This window comes from Chiloscyllium punctatum, chromosome 29 (genome assembly GCF_047496795.1).
Source record: "Chiloscyllium punctatum isolate Juve2018m chromosome 29, sChiPun1.3, whole genome shotgun sequence".
NCBI classification, from domain to species: domain Eukaryota; kingdom Metazoa; phylum Chordata; class Chondrichthyes; order Orectolobiformes; family Hemiscylliidae; genus Chiloscyllium; species Chiloscyllium punctatum.
This window is the reverse complement of record NC_092767.1, coordinates 74060831-74084141: the sequence shown is the minus strand read 5'-3', so window position 1 is coordinate 74084141 and position 23311 is coordinate 74060831. Positions and strand designations below refer to the sequence as shown.

The following is a 23311-nucleotide window of genomic DNA, read 5'->3' as shown; positions in this document are numbered from 1 at the left end:
CAAGAGACCAAGTATGTATCTATCCTAGCCTTCAACATTAGAGGACGCCCAATCCTCTAGGGTAGAGGATTTCAAAAGCTCAGAACCCTTTGCACGAAAAGATTCCTCATTTTCAGTTTCCAGATCAGCAATGCCTTATCCTGAGACTGTGTTCCCTGAGTTAGAACATAGAATATTCCAGCGCAGTACAGGCCCTTTGGCCCTCGATGTTGTGCTGACCTGTGAAACTAATCTGAAACCCATCTAACCTACATTATTTCATTATCATCCATATGTTTATCCAATGACCATTTAAATGCCCTTAAAGTTGGCAGGTCCATCACTGTTCCAGGCAGGGCGTTCCACAGCCTCACTACTCTAAGTAAAGAACCTTTCCTCTAATATTAGCGCTGGGCATTGTCAAGAACGGCCCTGGACATATTTGAATGCACTGAGAAAGAGACCTTTCCATACGACAACACCTCTGGCATTGCAGCAGTCCCTCAGCACTGCACTTGGTGCAAAACAGCCTGGGTGGAGTTGTTCAGATTTCATGAGTGACATTTGAACCAATGAACTTCTGAGTCAGATTGATAAGGATTAAACATAAAATATGCAAGGCAGCTAGGTTTAAGGTGAGAGGGGAAAAGATTTAAAAGGGACATAAAGGACAACTTTTTTCACACAGAAGGCGGTGTATGTAAGGAATGAGCTGCCAGAGGTGGGTATAATCACACCATTTAAAAGACATTTGGACAGGGTACATGGATAGGACAGGTTTAGAGGGGGATGGGCCAAAGACAGGTAAATAGGAGTAGTGGTGCTGTAAGAGCACAGCAGTTCAGGTAAATAGGAGTAGTTCAGTTCAGGAAACCAGGTCAGCATAGACAAGTTGGGCCGAAGGGTCTGTTTCCGTGCTGTATGACGCAGGGAAGGTTGCTACCCACTCTGTTATAGTTGTCTTCAGGCGTATGGTAACAGCCCAGAATCTTTCTCTCCCTCCTCAAACCAACTAGTCCTGATGGAAAGTGGAGAAACGAGAGGATATAGTAACAATGTGCAAATCTACATTAATCTGCCTGTGTTTCTGCTTTCCTCGTCCAATTCTATCCCCCCGCCTTGCGTAGGCTAAGATTCCATTTCACAGGAGCTCTGTATCCAGCTTGTGTGACTGCCTCTGGCTGAGGCTGCTCAACTGTGGAGGCATCACTGTCTGCGTTTGTTCTTAATTTCACTTGCCAGCGGTTGGGAGCATTCTCAAACCTGACTTTTGCGTTGCTGGGATGAGCCAGTTTAGAATGTAGCAAACACCAAGAGTCAGGATCTTAAGTGAAGAATTGTTAACATGCGTTTTGTGTGGCACCGTTAGCAAAGTAAAAGGGTCCTCCTGTGGTGCAGCGGGAACATCCTTACCACTGGACGGGGAGGCCCGGGTTCAAGTGCCAAATGCTCCAGAGGTGTGTAATAATGTCTCTGAACGGGTTGATTAGAAAAACAGTAAAAACATCAGAGCATTTCAGAGGGGCGTTGTGTCTAAATTCGACACTGAGCCACACAAGGTGGTGTTGAGAGAGGTGTCCAAAAGTGTGTTCAAAGAAATGGATTTTAGCAAGTATCTAGAAGAGATAGGGTAACACAGTGGCTCAGTGGTTAGCACTGCTGCCTCACAGCACCAGGGACCCAGGTTCGATTCCAGCCTCTGATGACTGTCTGTGTGGAGTTTGCACATTCTCCCTGTGTCTGCGTGGGTTTCCTCCGGGTGCTCCGGTTTCCTCCCACAATCCAAAGATGTGCAGGTTAGGGTGAATTGACCATACTAAATTGCCCATAGTGTTAGGTATATTCGTCAGGGGTAAATGCAGGGGAATGGGTCTGGGTGGGTTACTGTTCGGAGGGTTGCTGTGGACTTGTTGGGCCGAAGGGCCTGTTTTCAAGTGTAGGGAATCTGAAGAGGAGAGAGAAGCAGAGATGCTTCCAAAAGGAATTCCAGAGCCTGGGACCCAGGCAGTTGAAGGCACAACTGGTGTAGGGGAGGCAGTCCTGGCACTTAACCTTGGAGCACCAAGTGCCATGGGGCTTGGAGCAGAGCAGAGATGGTTGTGGGGTTGAGGTCTGGATAAAAACAATGACTGCAGATGCTGGAGACCAGATTCTGGATTAGAGTGGTGCTGGAAAAGCACAGCAGGTCAGGTAGCATCCGAGGAGCAGGAAAATCGACGTTTCTGAGGAAGGGCTTTTGCCTGAAACGTCGAGTTTACTGCTCCTTGGATTATGCCTGAACTGCTGTGCTTTTCCAGCATCACTAATCCAGTGTTGGGGTCTGGTGCGGGCGGTTAGATCATGTGTGAAGGTCCTGCACTGAGTTGCTACACTGTAATGTCTACTTGAAATTTCCTACCTTACTGCAATGTTAGCGATGTACTATTTTTAACTTTTAACTCAGTAAGTAATGCAACTACTTTTATTTCTCTGCTGTTTCCAAGAATTGTACCTGGGTACTTCCACCTAAGATGTCAGCATGGACAAGTTGGGCCAAAGGCTCTGAGACTGCGGTAAGATTGCTGTCCACTATGCCACAGTTCTCTACAAGTATACGGTAAGAATCTTTGCTTGGGTGAGGTGACCTGAGGAACATGCTGTCGAGAGGAGATTCTCAAGCAGGGCTCAAAGAAACGACGAATTCTTTGTAACGATGAAACCTTCCCGCCTCAGTGTTCCAGTGCGGCAGGGTTCCCCTCTCTCATGGCTGGCTGAGAACAGATCCCTACCCACCAGCAGAGCGGCCACTCACTTCACAAGCCACAGTATCCGGCAGGTCAGGAAGATAAGGAAACTCACTCCAGTTCCCCCAGCGGGCCTCACAAACCACCAGCAAACACACACAGTCACGATGGTCAGTACAGATGGTCATTGTGGTCAGGCTGCAATCGAGCTGACATTTCCCACAGACAGCTTTCGTTTCCCACACTCTGGATCTCCCCCCTACCCCCCGTTCACTCCTTCCCTCTTGCTCAGCTTCTTCCCAAGGCCAGAGTGGGGTGGAGGCGGGGGGAGGGGTTGGTAGATTTAGCAGCATCAATCAAGGGACAGATGATCATTCAGCCCCTCCATGCGCGTGTTGCCCTTCCTTTCTAACATGTCTAATTTGTACCCAAACTCACCCCATTCTTAGTCTCAGTGCTGAAATTTTCAATTTGTACCCCCCCCCCCCCCCCCCCAGTTTTTGGGGTTCAGGTTTTCTGCATCCAGCCCAAACAGATCGATATTTTTACTCTCCACGTTAGCACCACCTCCTTTTCATCCACATAATCTTTAATGCGTCTCATCTTAATTTACATCGAGTTTTCCCCTTTAATGCATGTGCAAGGCCAATACATTCCCTAACTTTATGGGGGGGGAGGGAGGGGGGTTAATCCCTACCCTAACCCACACCCAGACCGAAACCTCAACGGTCAGGACAAGCATATCTCCGTCTTCCAGCTTCCCCAGGCAATTCTGTGTCGTTCTCAAAAGGCACTTCCTCAGATTAGCTCTCTCTCCATCCTCCCCCCAGTGCTCCTGCATTGACAATGAGTGAGACAGTGGCTATCACTATTCTGCCAGTAGCAGCAGGGAAATACACAGAAAGCACAGCCTCAGCATCTACCTCAATGCTCGTAGCTGGTGTAGACACTTTGCTCATCAGGTCACATATATGCTGTTCCTACTCTGGTAGTGTTTGATGGGGACAGTATGGACGGAGTTTTACTCTGTCTAACCCCATGCTGTCCCTGTCCTGGGAGTGTTTGATGGGGACAGTATGGACGGAGTTTTACTCTGTCTAACCCCATGCTGTCCCTGTCCTGGGAGTGTTTGATGGGGACAGTATAGAAGGAGTTTTACTCTGGATCTAATCCAGTGTTGTCCCTGTCCTGGGAGTGTTTGATAGGGACAGTATAGAAGGAGTTTTACTCTGGATCTAACCCGGTGTTGTCCCTGTCCTGGGAGTGTTTGGTGGGCATAGAATAGAAGGAGCTTTACTTTCAGTTTAAAAAGGTAGAGATACCATTTCATTCAGTTTTACAGCGTAGGAGCCTTATTCTGTATCAAACCCCACGCTGTTCCTGTCCTGGGAGTGTTTGATGGGGACAGTGTCAAGGAAGGAAGTGAGGACTGCAGATGCTGGTGGGGGAGAACATCTGCTTCCCTGTCCAGCCACAACATGGCCTCAAAAAACAGTGAACCATGTCTGCCTAAGCCACAAGAGAAACTACCCAGAGTGCCTCAGCCTTGACCAAAAGGCTAGCTAAGACACTTGGCAACAAACAGGAGATGACTCAAGCCACTTCCAGACTGGGGAGTACACTTCCCAAGACGGCCTGACAATAGACTTCCTAGCCCTCTGTAAGCACAACTGCACCTGATGCCCTAAGGGCAGCCTCATTCCTCACACAGACTGGAACTGCACAAAGGGTGCTCAGACTGAAAGGCACCAAGATACCTTGCTTGCGGACTAACCACAATGGAAGCCCCGTTGATGCCAGGATGAGAGACATTATCACCTACTCTCTCAGAGGATCGGAATCTTTTAACTCAATCACAGACTGATTGCTGCTGATTGTCCTCCCATTGATTGTGTTTTACTCTTGATCGTACTGTAATTCACACCACATTACTGTACCCCTATAAAACTGCCTGTACCCACTGCTCAGGGAAGGGAACCCTTGGTCTACCTGTACAGGCTGTCAGTTCTGTGTCAGCCTAGTCAGAGACGTAGAGCACAGAAATAGTCCCTTCGGTCCAACCCGTCCAGATATCCCAATCCAATCTAGTCCCACCTGCCAGCACACGGCCCGTATCCCTCCAAACCCTTCCTATTCATATACCCATCCAAGTGCCTCTTAAATGTTGTAATTGTACCAGCCTCCACCACTTCCTCTGGCAGCTCATTCCATACACATACCACCCTCTGCATGAAAACGTTGCCCCAAACGTCTCTTTTATATCTTTCCCCTCTCACCCTAAACCTATGCCCTCTAGTTCTAGACTCCCCCCACCTCAGGGAAAAGACTTTTGTCTATTTACCCTATCCATGCCTCTCATAACTTTACAAAACTCTAAGGTCACCCCTCAGCCTCCGGTGCTCCAGGGAAAACAGCCCCAGCCGATTCAGCCTCTCCCTGTAGCTCAAAACCTCCAACCCTGGCAACATCCTTGTAAATCTTTTCTGAACCCTTTCAAGTTTCACAACACCTTTCCGATAGGAAGGAGACCAGGAGTGCAGGCAATATTCCAACAGTGGTCTAACCAATGTCCTGTACAGCTGCAACATGACCTCCCAACTACTGTACTCAATACTCAGACTAATAAAGGAAAGCATACCAAATGCCTTCCTCACTATCTTATCTACCTGCGTCTCTACTTTCAAGGAGCTACCAACCTGCATTCCAAGGTCTCTTTGTTAGGCAACACTCCCTAGGACCTTACCATTAAGTATATAATTCCTGCTAAGATTTGCTTTCCCAAAATGCAGCAGCACTGCACATTTATCTAAATTAAACTCCATCTGCCACTTCACAGCCCATTGGCTGATCTGGTCCAGATCCTGTTGTAATCTGAGGTAACCTTCTTCGCTGTCCACTACACCTCCAATTTTGGTGTCATCTGAAAACTTACTAACTATACCTCTTGTGCTCACATCCAAATCATTTAGATAACTGATGAAAAGTAGAGGACCCAGCACCGATCCTTGTGGCACTCCACTGGTCACAGGCCTCCAGTCTGAAAAACCCTCCACCACCACCCTCTGTCTTCTATCTTTGAGCCAATTCTGTATCCAAAAGGCTAGTCCTCCCTATATTCCATGAGATCTAACCTTGCTAATCAGTCTCCCATGGGGAACCTTGTTGAATGCCTCACTGAAGTCCATATAGATCATATCTATCGCTCTGCCCTCATCAATCCTCTTTGTTACTTCTTAAAAAAAAACCTCAATCAAATTTGTGAGACACAATTTCCCACGCACGAAGTCATGTTGACTATCCCTAATCAATCCTGGACTTTCCAAACACATGTACATCCTGTCCCTCAGGATTCCCTCCAACAACTTGCCCACCACCGAGGTCAGGCTCACCGGTCTATAGTTCCCTGGCTTGTCCTTACCACCCTTCGTAAACAGTGGCACCACGTTAGCCAACCTCCAGTCTTCCGGCACCTCACCTGTGACTATCGATGATACAACTATCTCAGCAAGAGGCCCAGCAATCACTTCTCTAGCTTCCCACAGAGTTCTCGGGTATACCTGATCAGGTCCTGGGGTTTTAATCCACCTTTATGCATTTCAAGACATCCAGCACTTCCTCCTCTGTAATATGGACATTTTGCAAGATGTCACCATCTGTTTCCCTACAGTCTATATCTCCCATATCCTTTTCCACAGTAAATACTGATGCAAAAAAACTCATTTAATATCTCCCCCATTTTCTGCAGCTCCACACAAAGGCCACTTTGTGTCATTTTCTCTTCCAGCCTAATTGCTTGTAATAAACAGCTTGTCAATTTCACCTGATCCGTGCTAGTTGGTCTCTGTTCAATTGGGCAATTTCTCCGACAGCCGGAGATCAGAGTCGCGAATGGGGTACTGGAAAAGTCGATGTTTCGGGCATGAGACCGTCATCAGGAATGAAGAAGGGTTCTTGCTCAAAACATCAATACTCCTGCTCCTCGGATACTGCCTGATCGCCTGTGCTTTTCCAGCACCACAGCCTCGACAGTGTCAAGGAACACTTACTTTCTGTTTATAAGAGTAGAGGCAGCTTTATTCTGTGCTTGTCCAGCACTCATTTGGGAAAAAAAATGAAAATAATACTAGCCAGAGAAAACAGAAACTTTTACTTTTTGTTAAAGAAGAAACATTTTACAGAAATTGAGGCAAAAATTACAAACTGTACATGACAAAAACGCCTAAAAACGTTTAAACACTTGTCTGAGTTAAACTAGTGAAGCCCGAATCAGTCTGCAGTCACTGAGAGACACGATAATCACAGAATTACACCTTCACAAGCTGGGCCCTCCTTCCCATAGATACAAGAGAGGGAACAAAACAAGACAGACGATGTCAATGAATTAATGCAGCCCAAAGGGTAGTGAGCTGGAGGAGAGGCAATGTCAACTTGAGAAACACAGATGGTTTCCTAATTGATCTGAAAATTAACAACAAGTGATAAACCAAATCACTGCATTGGAATTTCAGAGCAGGTATTGTCCAGGACAGACACCTGCTGAAACCAGCCCCAAAACAGGACATCAATAAAGCCCTTCAATAGGGGGTCTGGGCTGGACCTGACAGCACATACCTAAGAGTAAACTCTGTAGAGAAATTGTGATGCTTTCTGGTAAATAATTTTCTTTTCAACTCAGCGATTGAAAACTTGTCAGGCACAGCATTTCTGCGGAACCAAACTGTCCGACACTTTAAACAGGACAGATGTTTCCTCCTGGTGGGGCTGTCTACCTGGAGTTCTACTTTCTGTTATGATGCTGTGCTTCACAGCCTGTTGGGTGCAGATTTGTTGCCAAAGTTATTTACAGAGTGATAAGAAACATTTAGCAACAGGACTTCAATTCGGAAGGACACTGGTATTTTGGGAGGGGGCGAAGGAAAGAGTGGGGTCACCACTGGCACACTGGGTGGGAACAGTACAACAGCCTAGAACAGACCTGTGCCAGAAAGCACAGCAGAAGTTTTCTTTACAAAAGCGTTACGTTTATTTGACATGGTTCTGCATTCATGCTGCGCAGTCACAGTTCTGTACCATCGGAATGCACTGTCCTGCTCTCAATCTTCCCAGGCAGGAGGGATACCAAGGTGATGGGCAAACCCTCACTGTTTGTGGAAATGTCTAATCCCAGTCTGAGCCTACTAACGTATTTCATTTGTCACTAAATACCCATTTCGGTTTTGACACACAATAACGTCTTTCTGGAGTCATCAGAATATCCTAGAAAAGCACGGGGGCCCAGTCTTTGAACAGGGAAGGGAAACCAAACCATGTACCAGACCTTACAGGAAGCACAGTTCAGTTGCTATCACTCGTGCCCTCCAGCACAGTACGGTCATAAACTAAGGCAAGACTTTCACCCACTTCCAGCCCCTTAGACTTACACCAGAGACTTAAGAGGATGGGCAACAAGTGGAGATACAAATGTACACACATTTGTCAATATTGTGACTGAAAAAGCAGACAAAAGGTTACAACAAAAGAAGAGGAAAAAAAGGCGAAGATTAAAAACAGAGCTGTTTGCTGGTACAGTCACTTTAAAGCAAGTCTTTTGAAGCGAGTCACTCTTTACTGTACTAAATGAAACTGTGAAAATTACAGACGTGCTTTGCTTCCATCCCTGGGTTATACACAGCTGCAGTACAGATAGAACCCAAAGTGAATGGGTGTACATTGCTGACACGATAAATAGTATGTACATACATACAGGCGCACGTGCACTGTAGTCATTACGCACTCAGCTCCTGCAGCTAGTTCTTGACTGCTGTGCATGGAGAGAACGCTTCGTTACCAGCCGTGTCAGTGGATCAAGAGGGATGCTACAGTCAGCAAGGGGGCCAACTGAAGGATGAGCATTGGCTTCTAATGACGATGGTGAGGGCTTCTCGAACGTGAGCGAGAACGTCTAGAAGATGAGAGAACGAAACAAACAAGTTATTCTCGGGAAATCATTATTTTTCATTACCCTGCTATCTCCATTTTCCTCCCAGAATGCTAATCCTCCTCCTGGGAGCAATTCTACACGGGGTTAGGAACCAACTGGATAGTTACATCAAAGAGGTTGATGGAGGATCGATGGACTAAATGGCTACTTTCAGAGTTACATGATTCTTCGAAAGATGAGCACCTCTGACTGCTGCACTCCCTCAGCACTGGGCTACTTCAGCCTCTACATTATGCTCAGGTCTCTGGTACAACAACTGGGACAATTTCAATTCAATTAATAAAATGGAATTGAATTTGAGTCTTAATCATCACCAAAAAGGAATAGATCTGCTGTTTCTACCTGCTCTGTCCAACATGTAACTGATAGATCAGATTAGATTATTTACAGTGTGGAATCAGGCCCTTCGGCCCAACAAGTCCACACCGACCCTCCGAAGAGCAACCCACCCAGACCCATTCCCCTACATTTACCCCTTCACCTAACACTACGGGCAATTTAACATGGCCAATTTACCTAACCTGCACATTTTTGGCATGTGGGAGGAAACCGACGCAGACACGGGGAGAACGTGCAAATTCCACACAGACAGTTGCCCGAGGCAGGAATTGAACCCAGGTAGCTGGCGCTGGGAGGCAGCAGTACTAAGCACTGTGCCGCCCATGCAGACCTGAAATTTCACACAAAAGGGTCAGGAGCAAGTGCCAATTTGAGACTGAGTGGATTGGTAGAGGAGCAGGGGGGGGGGGGGGGGGGGGGCTGGAGCAAGTCTCCACATTTATACAGCAGTCAGTTGATGGATCAGCTAAGGAATGGTCTGAAAATGTTGTGCTCCATCTGTGGTAAACCTTCAACACCAGTCCAGGACTGATGCATCAGACAGTTCAGGTCTGTACTGTTCAGTCAGCACACAGGACACTTCCAACCCCTCAGAGGGCAAGGTCTGGTTCACAAAAGACATATTCCTGCGATAGCGTGCAAAGACTAGTTTCTCTTACCTTCGTGATGAGCTGCTGTAATCACGGCCTAGAATAGAAGACAAGAAAATCAGTCACATTGGGAGATGGAATCATTGTGGATCCTCCGTACACCCACGTCACCTGATTCCAGACCACTGCACACAGAGTGTGAGCAACTCAATTCGCAGAAAGAGGGTGATTTCACTTAACCAGCTTGTCTGTTTCTGTACCAAGTGTGGTATTTTGGGTGGGGGAGCTGGAAGACAGGAGCACTGCATTGCTGCAGGTGCTGTCTTTCAGATGCAATATTGAACCGGACCTTTACCAAGTAATGCAGAAGAGACTATCTGTTATCCCAAGATTGACTTTCATTCAGAGTAAGGATAACCTTCTAATGGAAAGAATGTCAATGCACACTCTCTAGGCACAGCAGACAGATTCCTCTCTGACTGTAGCTCTCTTTAAGGCTGCACTACCAACATGTGTCATTCTTTATGATCCTTCAGCCACTCATTTGTACCCTTAAGACAGCCTTGCATTTATAGAGCACATTTCACAATCTCAAGATGTCACAAAATGGTACACAGCCACTAAAGAACGTTTTAAGGTGTGAGCACTTGCGTGCAATGTGAGAAATACAACAATTTCTCTACTGCAAGATCTCACAAACAAGTGATGTGATAAAAAGACCAGGTCACCTGCAGCAGGCACTGAGAAGGGAATTCATATCAAGTGGGAGACCGTTCCAAAGGATCTGTTTCCATGGTGCTTCCATGACTCTATATTGTTAAATTTGTCAGGGCCCAGAAAAGATTTACAAGGATGTAGCTGGGATATGAGGGTTTGAGCTTTAGGTAGAGGCTGAATAGGCTGGGCTATTCTCTCTGGAGTGTCAGAGGATGAGGGGGTCCTTACAGGGGTTTATAAAATCATGAGGGGCATGGATAGGGCAAATTGCCAAAACTAGTTTCCCCAGGGTAAGGGAGTCCAAAACTAGAGGGCACAGGTTTAAAGTGAGAGGGGTAAGATTTAAAAGGGACCTGAGGGGCAACTTGTTCATGTTGAGGGTGGCGTATGTATGGAACAAGCTGCCAGAGGAAGTGGTGGAGGAGAGTACAATTACAACATTTAAATGGAATCTGGATGGGATATCTGGACCTAAGGGTCTATTTCCATTCTGTGTAATTCTATACTATGAATGCTGGTGTTGCTTGGTACATCATAAAACCAGAGTTTAGGTTTCCCCAAATGCCAGCACTGAGATCCCGATTGCTGTCCAGGGAATTACATGCAGAATTAGGTCATTCAGCCCCTCAAACCTGTTCCACAATTCAATACAGATCAAGTCTGATCTGTCTATGTCTTTATCTCCACCTTCCTGTCTGAAGCCCATAACCTAGTTTTGCCTACTCTCTGGGAAAGAGTTCCGCAGATTAATGAGATAAAACAATTCTGCTCTTCTCCATCGTAAATGGAAGACCCTTAACCAAGTTCCCTAATTCCAAACATCTCCTCAATTCCATGGTCAAGCAGCCTCAGGACCTAGAGTGCCTCAATCGGATCACCTCTCATTGATCTAGGCCTGAATGGGTATGGGCCCAACCTGGTCAATCTTTCTGGATAAACTGAACCTTTTGTCCTAATAATCTTAAAACATTCCCTGAGCCATTTCCACTGCCATTTTATACTTAAGCAACTGTAAAGCTTGCATTCCTTGAACGTAGAACAGAACAGCACAGGAACAGGCCCTTCGGCCCACTGTGTCTGTGCTGACCAGGAAGCCACTCTAAACCAATCCCATCTGCCTGCTCATGGTTCCTATCCCTTCGCTCGATTTCCTGTCTCTGTTCATGTGTCTGTCTAAATGTCTCTTAAATGTTGCTATTCTGTCTGCTTCTAGCACCTCCCCCTGGCAGCGCATTCCAGGCACCTATCACTCTCTGTGAAAGCAAAAGGATGGGATCCCTTTTTCTAACATGGTGCTTATTTAAGATATTTAACATACAGCTCAGGCTGGATTTCATGGTTGCGTTGACGATCGAGCTGAAATGTTGCTTGTCACAGGCACCCCACAGGCTGAGGGGATGTAATCCTGTCTGACCCATCTCAGCTCAATCATGAATAAAGATAGGGGCTTGGAATAAGGCAATGCCTGCTGAGCAGTGGGAGGTGCGGCCATTTGCATACATAGCCAGCAGACACAGACAGACAGACAAACAAACAAATCGGCAGACAGACAGATACTAGTGGGAGACGGTGACTGCAAATTTGGATCAAGGGGACGAGAAGAAGAAAAAAGGATGTTATTCTGAACAATGCACAGTTCCCGCTGTCTCTCCCACAAACACTGCAACATGTGGAAAATTAAACCATGCAGGAAAACCGTGCGAAGTGGGCAATACTGGCACAGCCACTTTACAGGGAAAAAGCACAACTGGCAACAGCAAGTGCTATCTTTATTGTCAGCATGCCACTATCTTGTGGGTGTCGGCACACTGTCAGCAAAGGACAGCATCACTGTCTTCTCAAAAGACTGGGGATTTAACAGCATTAGTGACTAAACGAAGCTGATGATACAGAGTGTGCGCCCAGGAGGGACCCAAAGTGGGTGCCTCGTTTCCTGAACAACAATGCCCAGACTTCAGAAGACGGTTCACTGGCTGTGAAGTCCTCTGGGTCACGTTGAGGCCACGGAAGATGCTATACAAATGCAAGGTCTTCTCTCCCCGATGGTAGATGCTGTTGGCATTTCAGATGGTGAAAGCAGCCCTCTGGTGCCTCACAGGCCTGAGGTCCTGGTCACTGGTCTGTGACAAGCAGGCACCACACTCAAGGTGATCAGACCTTGCCAGAGCAAGTCATAGAGATGTACAGCATGGAGTGGAGCCTGGTACAATTTCAACATTTAAAAGACATCGGAAAGGGTATATAAATAGGAAGAGTTTACAGGTATATGGGGCAATTGCTGGCAAATGGGATTAGATTTAATCGGAGATATCTGATTGGCGTGGACGAAGGGTCTGTGTACGTGCTCTATGACTGTACGAACCCTGGGTCAGAGAGGAGTGTGAATGATAGATCCGACCCTCACTCGTGGTCAATATCCAGGTGGACGAGGTCAACATGGAGCAGTGACGCCCCTAGAGTTCAATCTCCCATTGTTAGTCAGGTGAACACAGCCACTGACGAAATTGGAACAGTACCCTAGTTAAGGGTCAGGAGAGGTGAGGAGAAAATTAGGTTGTAATTAAATTGAAAGGTCGAGCCGATAGCAGGTTGTGAAAAGTGAAACTTGCTTCATTCAGCTTTGAAAGCTTTGGGGTGTCTCTGAAAGACGTGATAAATGTTACATAATGCCTCGGCTCTTTCTTTCTCTCTCAACCGTGCCCAGCGTTCATAATCGGTGTTAAAAAAAAACACAACAGGCTAGTTTCTTGGATCCCTCCCTCCCACATCGTTTACTTTTCCAGGAAAAGAAAGGTTCCTTTTGGTGACAAACAGAAACTAGAGAGCAGCAGAACTGAGCAGTGTTGCACAGCACTGGGGGAGATCCCACAGAACTCCCCATCCTGAGGCACGGAACTACCTCAATAACTTGCATTTTCATAGTGCCCTAACTGTAATAAAGCATTGAGGAGCTACGTACAAAATCTGACACATGTAGGTCAGGTGACCCAAGAAACAGTTTGAGGAATTTCTTAGAGGTGGAGAGGAAGGAGTGAGGTTTTGGGAGTGAATTCCAGAGCTCAGGGCCCAGGCAGCTGAAGGCACAGCCACCAATGGTTCAGTGATTATTATCAGGAATTTCAACAGCCCCAGATATCCTCATAGCACTAACACTCGCTGGAGGTAGGAAACATCACTGTGTGGATTCAAAGAATAAAGTTGGTTGTAAAATTGGTCACAGTGGAGGGCGAATAAGGAGTCATTTTCTCTCCCCACTCAAAACCCATTATCGCTTTGTCCTGCCACACTGTTTCAATAGACAATAGGTGCAGGAGTAGGCCATTCTGCCCTTCGAGCCAGCACCACCATTCATTATGATCATGGCTGATTATCCTCAATCAGTATCCTGTTCCTGCCTTATCCCCATAACCCTTGGTTCCACTATCCTTAAGAGCTCTATCTAACTCTTTCTTGAAAGTATCCAGAGACTTGACCTCCACAGTCTTCTGGGGCAGAGCGTTCCACACACCCACCACTCTCTGGGTGAAGAAGTTTCTCCTCAACTCTGTTCTAAATGGCCTACCCCTTATTTTTAAACCGAGTCCTCTGGTTCTGGACTCACCCATCAGTAGAAACATGTTTCCTGCCTCCAGAGTGTCCAATCCTTTAATAATCTTATATGTCTCAATCAGATCCCCTCTCAGCCTTGTAAACTCAAGCGTATACAAGCCCAGTCGCCCCAATCTTTCAACGTAAGATAGTCCCGACACTCCGGGAATTAACCTTGTGAACCTATGCTGCACTCTCTCAATAGCCAGAATGTCTTTCCTCAAATTTGGAGACCAAAACTGCACACAATATTCCAGGTGCGGTCTCACCAGGGCCCTGTACAACTGCAGAAGAACCTCTTTACTTCTCTACTCAATCCCTCTTGTTATGAAGGCCAGCATGCTTTTGGCTTTCTTCACTACCTGCTGTACCTGCATGCTTGCTTTCATTGACTGATATACAAGAACACCTAAATCTCGTTGTATTGCCCCTTTACCTAACTTGACTCCACTTAGGTAGTAATCTGCCTTCCTGTTCTTGCCACCAAAGTGGATAACCACACATTTATCCACATTAAACTGCATCTGCCATGCATCTGTCCACTCACCTAACTTGTCCAGATCACCCTGTAATCTCCTAACATCCTCCTCACATTTCACCCTGCCACCCAGCTTTGTATCATCAGCAAATTTGCTAATATTACTTTTAATACCATCATTTATATCATTAATGTATATTGTAAAAAGCTGCAGTACCAGCACTGATTCCTGGGGTACCCACCGGTCACCACCTGCCATTCCGAAAGGGAGCCGTTTATCGCTCCTCTTTGTTTCCTGTCAGCCAACCAATTTTCAATCCAAGTCAGTATTTTGCCCCCAATACCATGCGCCCTAATTTTGCTCACTAACCTCCTATGTGGGACTTTTATCAGCTGCCCCAAAGCTTTAGCTGGAGCTGACAAACAACGGGAAACAAAAGGAGTGACCACAAAGAAGCCAGAGATATGCACAGTCCAAACTTTTCCACAACTCCTGAGAGGCAGGCTGAACATTCCAGCCACACAGAGTTAATAACGACAGCCTGGCCCAAAGCTCTGACCCACTTTCACCTGCATGAGCGGTTTGCATTTTCTGGGGCTGGAATGATGCTGCACAGAGGCTATTCGTCCCACTGTGCCTCTGCTGTTCCTTCCCAATTTATCTTGCTAAGATACAAAGGATCTGAGCACAATGAAGAGATTGCACCATCTGGTGGCACAATACATCACTACAACACAAACCTCTAATAGAGACTTTATTTACAGAACACCCATCACAACATTGGGACCTGGCAAAATGCTCTACAAAACAGAGCACTTTTGAAATGCAGTGACTACAGCCTTTTTATTCTTTTACAGGGTGTAGACTAGCATTTATTGCTCAGTACCCTCTTGAACCACTGGAGTCCACTTGGTGAAGGGATGCCCGGTTCAGTTTGGGAGGCAGTTCCAAGATTTTCACCAGAAACTCTGAAGGAACGATGACATATTCCCAAATCAAGATGGTGAGTAGCTGGAGTGGGGGGGTGGTGTATCCCATGTATCTGCTGCCCTTGTCCTTCTATAGGGTTGTGGGTTTGGAAGGTGCTAATGAAGGAGCCTTGGTGAGCTCCTGCATCTGCTAACTCGTACATATGGTTGTGGTAATGTAACAGCCGACATGAGTGTAGCAAGCTCTCACAAACAGTGAAGTGATAATGACTAGACCATTTCGGAATGTTGTTTGTGAATAACTGCTGGTTGGGATGCCACACCACCCTGATCCTCTTGTAATTTGTTCTTTACATCCACCCACCAGGACAGCCGGGGTCCTCCATCTAAAACCTCATCTGACAGGTTAGTGCCATGTTGAAAGCACATTTTACGGTCTCAGTAAGCATTTTCTACTGTCCCTGCCAACCTGATCTGTGCGTATTTTCTCCCTTTACGTTAAAGCAAGAGATAAAATATTATTCATGAGCATGTTAGAATAAAATGATGCAGATTGTAAATTCCTAGCTAGTTCTCAGCAAATTTAACCAGTGATAAGGCAGTCAAATCTTCAACCACAGACTTCTACAGCACAGAAAGAGGCCTTTCAGTCCAACCCATCCATGATGATGTTTATGCTCCACACCATTTGACCAGCATTTCTTAAGGTAGCACCTCCAACAATGCAGCACTCCTTCAGTACTGCAGCAGGCATACTATTTGGTGCTCTGTGCTCCAGGCACTGGGGTGTGACACGAACCCTGTGACCATCAGAACATACCCGCTCCAAGACTCGGACAGCAGAGAATGGAAGGGAATTGCAATCCCACCAACCTAAGGCTTCTGTCACATGAGAACTCAGAGACAGTGAATGCATACCGTGTCTTGGGGAGCACGAACGGCTCCTTCTCGGGTACTCCTTCTCCCACTCGTCCCTTTCTTTATCTCTGCGTTCTCGCTCCCTGCATTTTGTTTTGGCGAATTGTGGGGGGGGGGGTAAGGAGGAGAGAGAACGGGAAGTAAAATTAACAAACAGTACTGTACAACAAAAACAAAACACAACAAATTGTGGTCCTCGATGCTATCTGAACAACTACGCAGTTCCTAACTCCGATATTCTACTGGCTGGTCACCCCACAGGATAACTATCCACTTGACTACTTTTGCTCACTTTCCCCATCATAATGTTCTCACCCTAGATATTAAACATTTCAAAGGATATGGAGATGGTGCAGGAAAGTACAGGACAGGCTGAATGGCCTACTCCTGCTCCTATATTCTAGGTTCTTCCAACCCCTCCATAGCTTTGGAGCACCCGTTGGTTATGGTCAGCAACACTGGCTCCTCTGCAGTGAGGCCATTATCCAAAGGCAAAGCTAAACCTCTAGCAGGAACAGCACAGCATCTGTAACAGTGCACTGTTGGCTGTGCACACACAAAGACAGCCATTGTTTTTAGATTAGATTACCTACAGCGTGGAAACAGGCCCTTCGGTCCAACAAGTCCACACCGACCTTCCGAAGAGTAACCCACCCAGACCTATTTCCCTCTGACTATAGCAGCTAACACCACGGGCAATTTAGCATGGCCAAATCACTTGACCTGCACATCTTTGGACTGTGGGAGGAAACCGGAGCACCCGGAGGAAATCCACATAGACACGGGGAGAATGTGCGAACTCCACACAGACAGTCGCCCGAGGGTGGAATCGAACCCCGGTCCCTGATACTGAGGCAGCAGTGCTAACCACTGAGCCACTGTGCCATCCTAAAGAAGGGAAATTATTTTTGAAACTCTTCATGACGAAACAAGGGCCCAGAGGTATTGATATAACAAATAGTTGATCAATTAACTATGTAACTGAATGTGTTGGTTAACAGATGAAAAAATACCAAGGGTAATTTGGTGATGGTGGTGCCAAAAAAAGACTTCACTTGTATGTAAGAACACCTCTGGATATAAGGAAAAAAACCTAACTGATTGGGTACAGCCAGTTCTTCTTTCATGTAACGGTTGTGTTCTGAGGCAATCCTGCATTACAGAAAAATCACGCTTCAGAAACAGCACTTAGTGTTGGTGCTGTACTTGTGTTATAGCCAATGCACGTTTTAAACATTTGCGCTTTAGGAACAGTTCACAATTCGTCATGTTACAGTGAAATCGTGTTAACGAATTGCGCGTTATAGCAGAAACAACCTGCAGATGCTTGCGGTACAGTGGCAGTGACCCTAACTCTGTGCATGGAGGACTGGATTCTAGTCCCACCTGCTCCAGAGATGTGCAATTATATTTCTGAACAGGTTGATTTGAGAAATATCTAAAAGACGCCCAAGTGGAATCGCTGTGTGGGAGGAGTTGTAAGGCGGACTAGTAAACCCTGACCACAAAGGACGGTGACTGGCTTGGATCCAGATTGACAACAAGCAGATTCTGAAGGCAGCATTAAAAAAATTACTCTAAATGATCCACTCGAGGAATTTATGTTCTGTTCATGAGAAGTATTCTGGCACCACCTTTTGGGAGAGAAGAATTCAATGGAAGAAGCAGTGACCTTGCCCTTGATCATCCCACCCGCCCCCCCCCCCCCCCCCCCCCCCCCCCCCACCCCGTCAGAGTGCTGGAAATTGCAGAGTATGCCTGAACTTGCCAACAAATCAATTTTAATCAATGATAAGTTAGCCTTCTAAGGAGCATACGCAGTAGCAGCAGATCTGGATCATTTGGCCCCTTGAGCTTGTTCCATCATTCCATTCAATAAGGTTGTGGCTGATCGGACTGCTGTCAATTGGACCTTCTTGCCTGACCCAACAACCCCCACCCTCCAGCCCCTCATCTGTAACAACCTGCAATTCCATCAAAAATCTGACACAGCCGTAAATATAATCAACGGGTCAGGGTGGCACGGTGGTTCAGTGGTTAGCACTGCAGCCTCACAGCACCAGGGATCTGGGTTTGATTCTAATCTCGGACGATTGGCTGTGTGGAGTTTGCTCATTCTCCCTTGCTCAAGGGCAAGGTCACTGCTTCTTCCATTGAATTCTTCTCTCCCAAAAGGTGGTGCCAGAATACTTCTCATGAACAGAACATAAATTCCTCGAGTGGATCATTTAGAGTAATTTTTTTAATGCTGCCTTCAGAATCTGCTTGTTGTCAATCTGGATCCAAGCCAGTCACCGTCCTTTGTGGTCAGGGTTTACTAGTCCGCCTTACCACTCCTCCCACACAGCGATTCCACTTGGGCGTCTTTTAGATATTTCTCAAATCAACCTGTTCAGAAATATAATTACATTCTCCCAGTGGTCTGCATGGATTTCCTTTGGGTGCTCCAGTTTCCTCCCACAGTCCAAAGATGTGCCGGTTTGGTGAATTGGCCATGTCAACTTGCACATAGTGTCCAGAGATATGTAGGTTAGGTGCATTAGTCAGGGGAAAGTGTAGAGTAATACAGTCGTGGAATGGGTCTGGGTGGGTTACTCTTCGGAGGGTCAGTGTGGACTTGTTGGGCCGAAGGGCCTGTTTCCATACTGTAGGGATTCTGTGATTTGACCCAGCCTTCTCTGCTCCTTTTTCTGGGGGGGGGGGGAAAGAGGGGTGGGGTCTTGGGCAAATTCCAAACATTGATTATCCTTGAAGAAATTTCCTCCCATCTCCATGGACAGACAGCACCTCCCACCACAGCTCATACTGAAACACTGATGTCTGGAGTTAAACCATGGACGTTAGTTGATCTTGGGGAGGGCAGTACTTAAAAAGGACTTATATTCAAACAGCAAGGTCACTTGGTGAGGGACTGGCAAGTGTGTGGTGGATCGCAGCGAGAACAGGATTGAGCCAGTAGTTTGGCAACAGATCACCCCACCTGTATTTTGGCAACAAGCATGGGTCTGGGTACCAATAACAGCTGAAAAAGGGAACAAGCAGGGGAGCGCAAGTGGCCCTGAACTGTCTTTGCTGCTTTGGATAAACACATAAATTGTTCAAAACACAAGAATGTACAAATTATAACTGCTTTTCCCCTTGCTTCCCTGTTGGATCCACAAGATTGGTCACAATTAGTGAAGCTAAGTGGAGATCTGAATGCTAATCGAAGCAGAGATTACAGCAGATTTTTAAAGTAATTTACTGCGTGCAGAGAGAGAGAGAGCATGAGCGAGAGAGAGAGATAGCGAGAGAGAGAGATGGAGGGAGTAGTAAAGTATTACTTTAGTCGAATCTTTCGAGCCATGGCTCGTAGTTCATCCTCACGTTCCTGAAAAGAGAAACAGAAACACAGTTCAATCGAAGTGTTTAATCATAGATTGTTTCAAACTTCGTGCATGTAACAAGGTTCCCTTCCACCCAACTAGGTGGAAGTCCCAGGGTTGCAGCTTCCACTGATACTGTCACTGTTCACCGCTCACCACCACTGGCCTGACCCGACATTCCACTGCGACCCCCCACACTCTCCCTCTCAGCCACCCTCCTCTTCTGATCCACCAGCCCCCTAATCTCCTCCTGCATGCACAATGCCCCTCTTGCTCAACCAGCACATTCCAGTGACCCACTCTTTATTCACGGTCAACCAGCCTCAATGTTATCTGTGATGCAAAATTCCTTGCTCGCTCTTGTCCAGTTTCTCCAATTGCAGCATTCATACCCTCTCTCAGTATTTACATCTTGATTAAGCAGTGATAATGTTTGTTCTGCCCCTGGAATAAGTCTCCCACCCTAAAGCACTTTCACCAATACCTTAAATCCCAAAGCCCTCTCCTTCAGCTGTCTATCACGGTCATCACAAACCTGCTGAACATTCTCTTCTTCAACTTCTCATCAAGTTCCTTCCAGTCTCCTAATAACCTGTCTTGCACCATGCTCAAACCCATCAACTCTCTTAGCTCCACATCATCAGATCTGAGGCCAGAAGGCCTATTAACAGATCTAGCATGACCACTTTAAGAAATACACTGGCGAGACTGCTTTAATGCAGTCCGTTATGGCGCAGTTCCAGATTCAGTGGTCTGCTTATAGCAAAGACTGCCGTAAGGGATCATGATAAAGAATCAGTTTAAGTGCCGTAAGGTAAGACTTAAACCCACAACCTGTAGGGGCCAAACTGACAATTAGGTCTGGGGAAGGCAGTGGGGTAGTGATAATGTTACTGGATTAGTATTGCAGATATGCCAGGCCAATGTTCTGAGAACATGGGCTTGAATCCCACCATGGCGGGAGGAGACCTACAGCGTTCCTGCGTCCCACTCCCATTGGTGTCTCAGCCCTACAGACTGTCCTTGTCGAGCAGATCGCCAATTTCTTTGTGAAAGTTAACAAACAGGTGGCACGGTGGCTCAGTGGTTAGCACTGCTGCCTCCCAGCGCTAGGGACCCAGGTTCGATTCCAATCTTGGGCGATTATATGTGTGGAGTTTGCACATTCGCCCAGTGTCTGTGTGAATTTCCTCTGGGTGCTCCGGTTTCCTCCCACAGTCCAAAGATGTGCAAATTAGGTGAATTGACTGTGCTATATTGTCCCATAGTGTCCAGGGATGTTAGGTTAGGTACATAGTCAGGGTAAATGTACAGTAATAGGGCAGGGGAATGGATCTGGATGGGTTACTCTTTGGAGGGTCGGTGTGGACTTGTTGGGCCGAAGGGCCTGTTTCCACACTGTAGGGATTCTATGGTCTCGCTGCGTCAAAACACTTCCATCTCCAGCCTGGCTCTAGCATTCTTAAACTGTTGTCCTGTGGTTACTAACACAATGGTAGCTTCAGGCGACCAAACGATTGCAATCAAGGTGAGGGGCAGCAACACACTTGTGTTATTTATACTTGTATTTGGTACTTATCAAATTTTGTTGGAACCATTCCTCATTGGTGGATAAATCCCCAATCTGAGCACCAGGATCTGCTGGTAAACACAACTCTAAGTCATAACATTGTAAGAGAAGGGCAACTGGACCTTCAGGCCTACTTTGCCATTTGTTAAGTGACTGAGGTGACTGTGGTCTTAACTCCATTTCCCTCCCTGGTGCCTTCATAACCCTTGACTCTCCTGGCAATCAAAAAATCTTCACTAACTCAGTCCTGAATAAGTTAAATGATCCAGCCCCCACCGCTCTCTGGGAAGAGAATTAAATGGGAGATGCCTTGTTTTTAAACTGCACCCCTGGTTCGAGATTCCATACAAGATCCTTTCAGCAGCTATGCTATCAAGTTGCCTAAGAATACTATACATTTTTCTAAGGTCACCTCCCTACCTCCAAGCCCCACTATAAAGGCCCAGTCTGCTCAACCTATCCTCCGAGGACAATCACAACAACACATTCCAGGCATTAGCTTGGGACTCTTTTTTGAACTGATTACATTGTAAGTATATTCCTTCTTTAAGAAGGAAGCTAAAACTAGACACAGGACTCAAATGAGGTCAAACCAAGGTCCTGTTCAGTTGTTGCAAAGCTTTGCTACTTTTAAAACCCTCCCAGTAAAGACCAACTTTCCACTTGTCTCCTTAATTACCTAGTGTCCCAGCTGCAATACCAACATTTTGTGATGCACAAGTGATACTAGATTCCGTCAGTACTGTAACATTCTGCAGTCTCTCCTTCTCCAATTAATTAAATTACAGTCAGTGGAAATGAATATGAACAGGAATTTAAATATTATGACGTCTCCCTGCACACCCAAGAAATGCAGCAGTTCAGCTTTGAGGACAGAACCCTGTTCTAGACTAAGCACTACCCACATGTGATAAAGTTACGAAATACAACATTTTAAATACGAAGCAATCAATCAAAGAATCAAAAATGGCTAACTTCTATCTGAAGGCAGCTGCAATATAAAAGACAAAGTTTTATTTTAAGTTAATAGAGCCTTGGTCTGAAGCATCTGAAGCAAAACATTCTCTGAAAAGAGATAGTTGTATTTGGAAGGGAGCACTCTGCTCGAGTTAGAGGATAGGCTGTTTCGGCTTGACTTCGAGGTCGGAGCCCAATGTAAAGACAATGTCAAAGTGACACAGGGATCGAGAAATGCAATGGCCTGGTGGTATTATTGCTGGACTGTTAATCCAGAGACCCAGGTAATGTTTCTGGGGGACAAAGGTTCAAATCCTGCCACAGCAGGTGGTGGAATTTGAATTCAATAAAAATTGACCGACAGGTTTAGACATTACATCTGGATCGGCTCAGGCTTGGAGGGCCGAAGGGCCTGTTCCTGGGCTGTAAATTTTCTTTGTTCTTTATCAGGAATTAGGAATCTAATAAAGGCTGATTGTCAGGAAGAAAACGCCATCTGGTTGATTCATGTCCTTTTGGGAAGGAAACTGCCATCCTTACCTGTCTGGCCTATGGCAAGGCGGTTGACTCTTAGCTGCCCTCTGAGCAATTAGGGTTGGGCAATAAATGCTGGCCCAGCCAGTAACACTCACGTCCCGTGAATGAATTAAAATAAAGGAACCTGTTCCCGTCCCGAGTGATTTTGGAACAATCTAATCGAGAGATAACTTTTAGAGCCAGTGAAACCAGCACTTCTTCACACAAAGGGAATTTGGAAGTCACCTTCCTGAAAAGGTGTGGGATGCTTGAGACATTTGCAAGACTAATAATAGCTGTTTTCTGTTCACTGTTCCTCCTGGCAATGCATTGGTACAAAAGGTGATGTCACTGTCTTCATTTTGTACAGGCTGTAGCTACTTTTCCTTTGCTGCCCTCACTTGTCAGTCTTCTTGATGCCTGACTGTCTCCTTCCCACCCCCCCCCCCCACCCCCTCACCTCCTTCCCACCCCCCCCCACCACCACCCTCACCCCTCCCCCGGTGTTTCGAGAACACCTCTGAGTCAACGGTTTTGCAAACACTTTATAACTGGAAGATTTAACATAAAAACAAGAGGAAAATGTATCAGGACTTCCCAAAGCGGTAAGCCTGATTCAGGAAGGGAAGGTCTCTGGCAAGCCTGGATTGAAATGGAAAGA

The 23311-nt window shown here is 46.3% G+C and overlaps 1 protein-coding gene across 8 annotated transcripts in view; it reads right to left on the bottom strand.

The window, feature by feature from the left end:
* Window positions 1–6826: 6826 nt before the first annotated feature.
* clasrp (CLK4-associating serine/arginine rich protein) overlaps window positions 6827–23311 on the bottom strand; it is a 61366-nt gene continuing 44881 nt past the window's right edge. For 3 of the 8 annotated variants that reach the window (XM_072549435.1, XM_072549434.1, XM_072549436.1), the window contains exons 19-20: window positions 19566–19612; window positions 16366–17394 (exon numbers count right to left, since the gene is read on the bottom strand). In XM_072549435.1, coding sequence (XP_072405536.1) covers window positions 17208–17394; window positions 19566–19612 — 234 coding nt within the window. In that variant the 3' untranslated portion in view covers window positions 16366–17207. Of the gene's footprint in view, window positions 8644–9680; window positions 9709–16242; window positions 16326–16365; window positions 17395–19565; window positions 19613–23311 lie in introns of those variants that run through there. The other 5 variants (XM_072549430.1, XM_072549431.1, XM_072549432.1 and 2 more) reach the window with 3 other exon arrangements.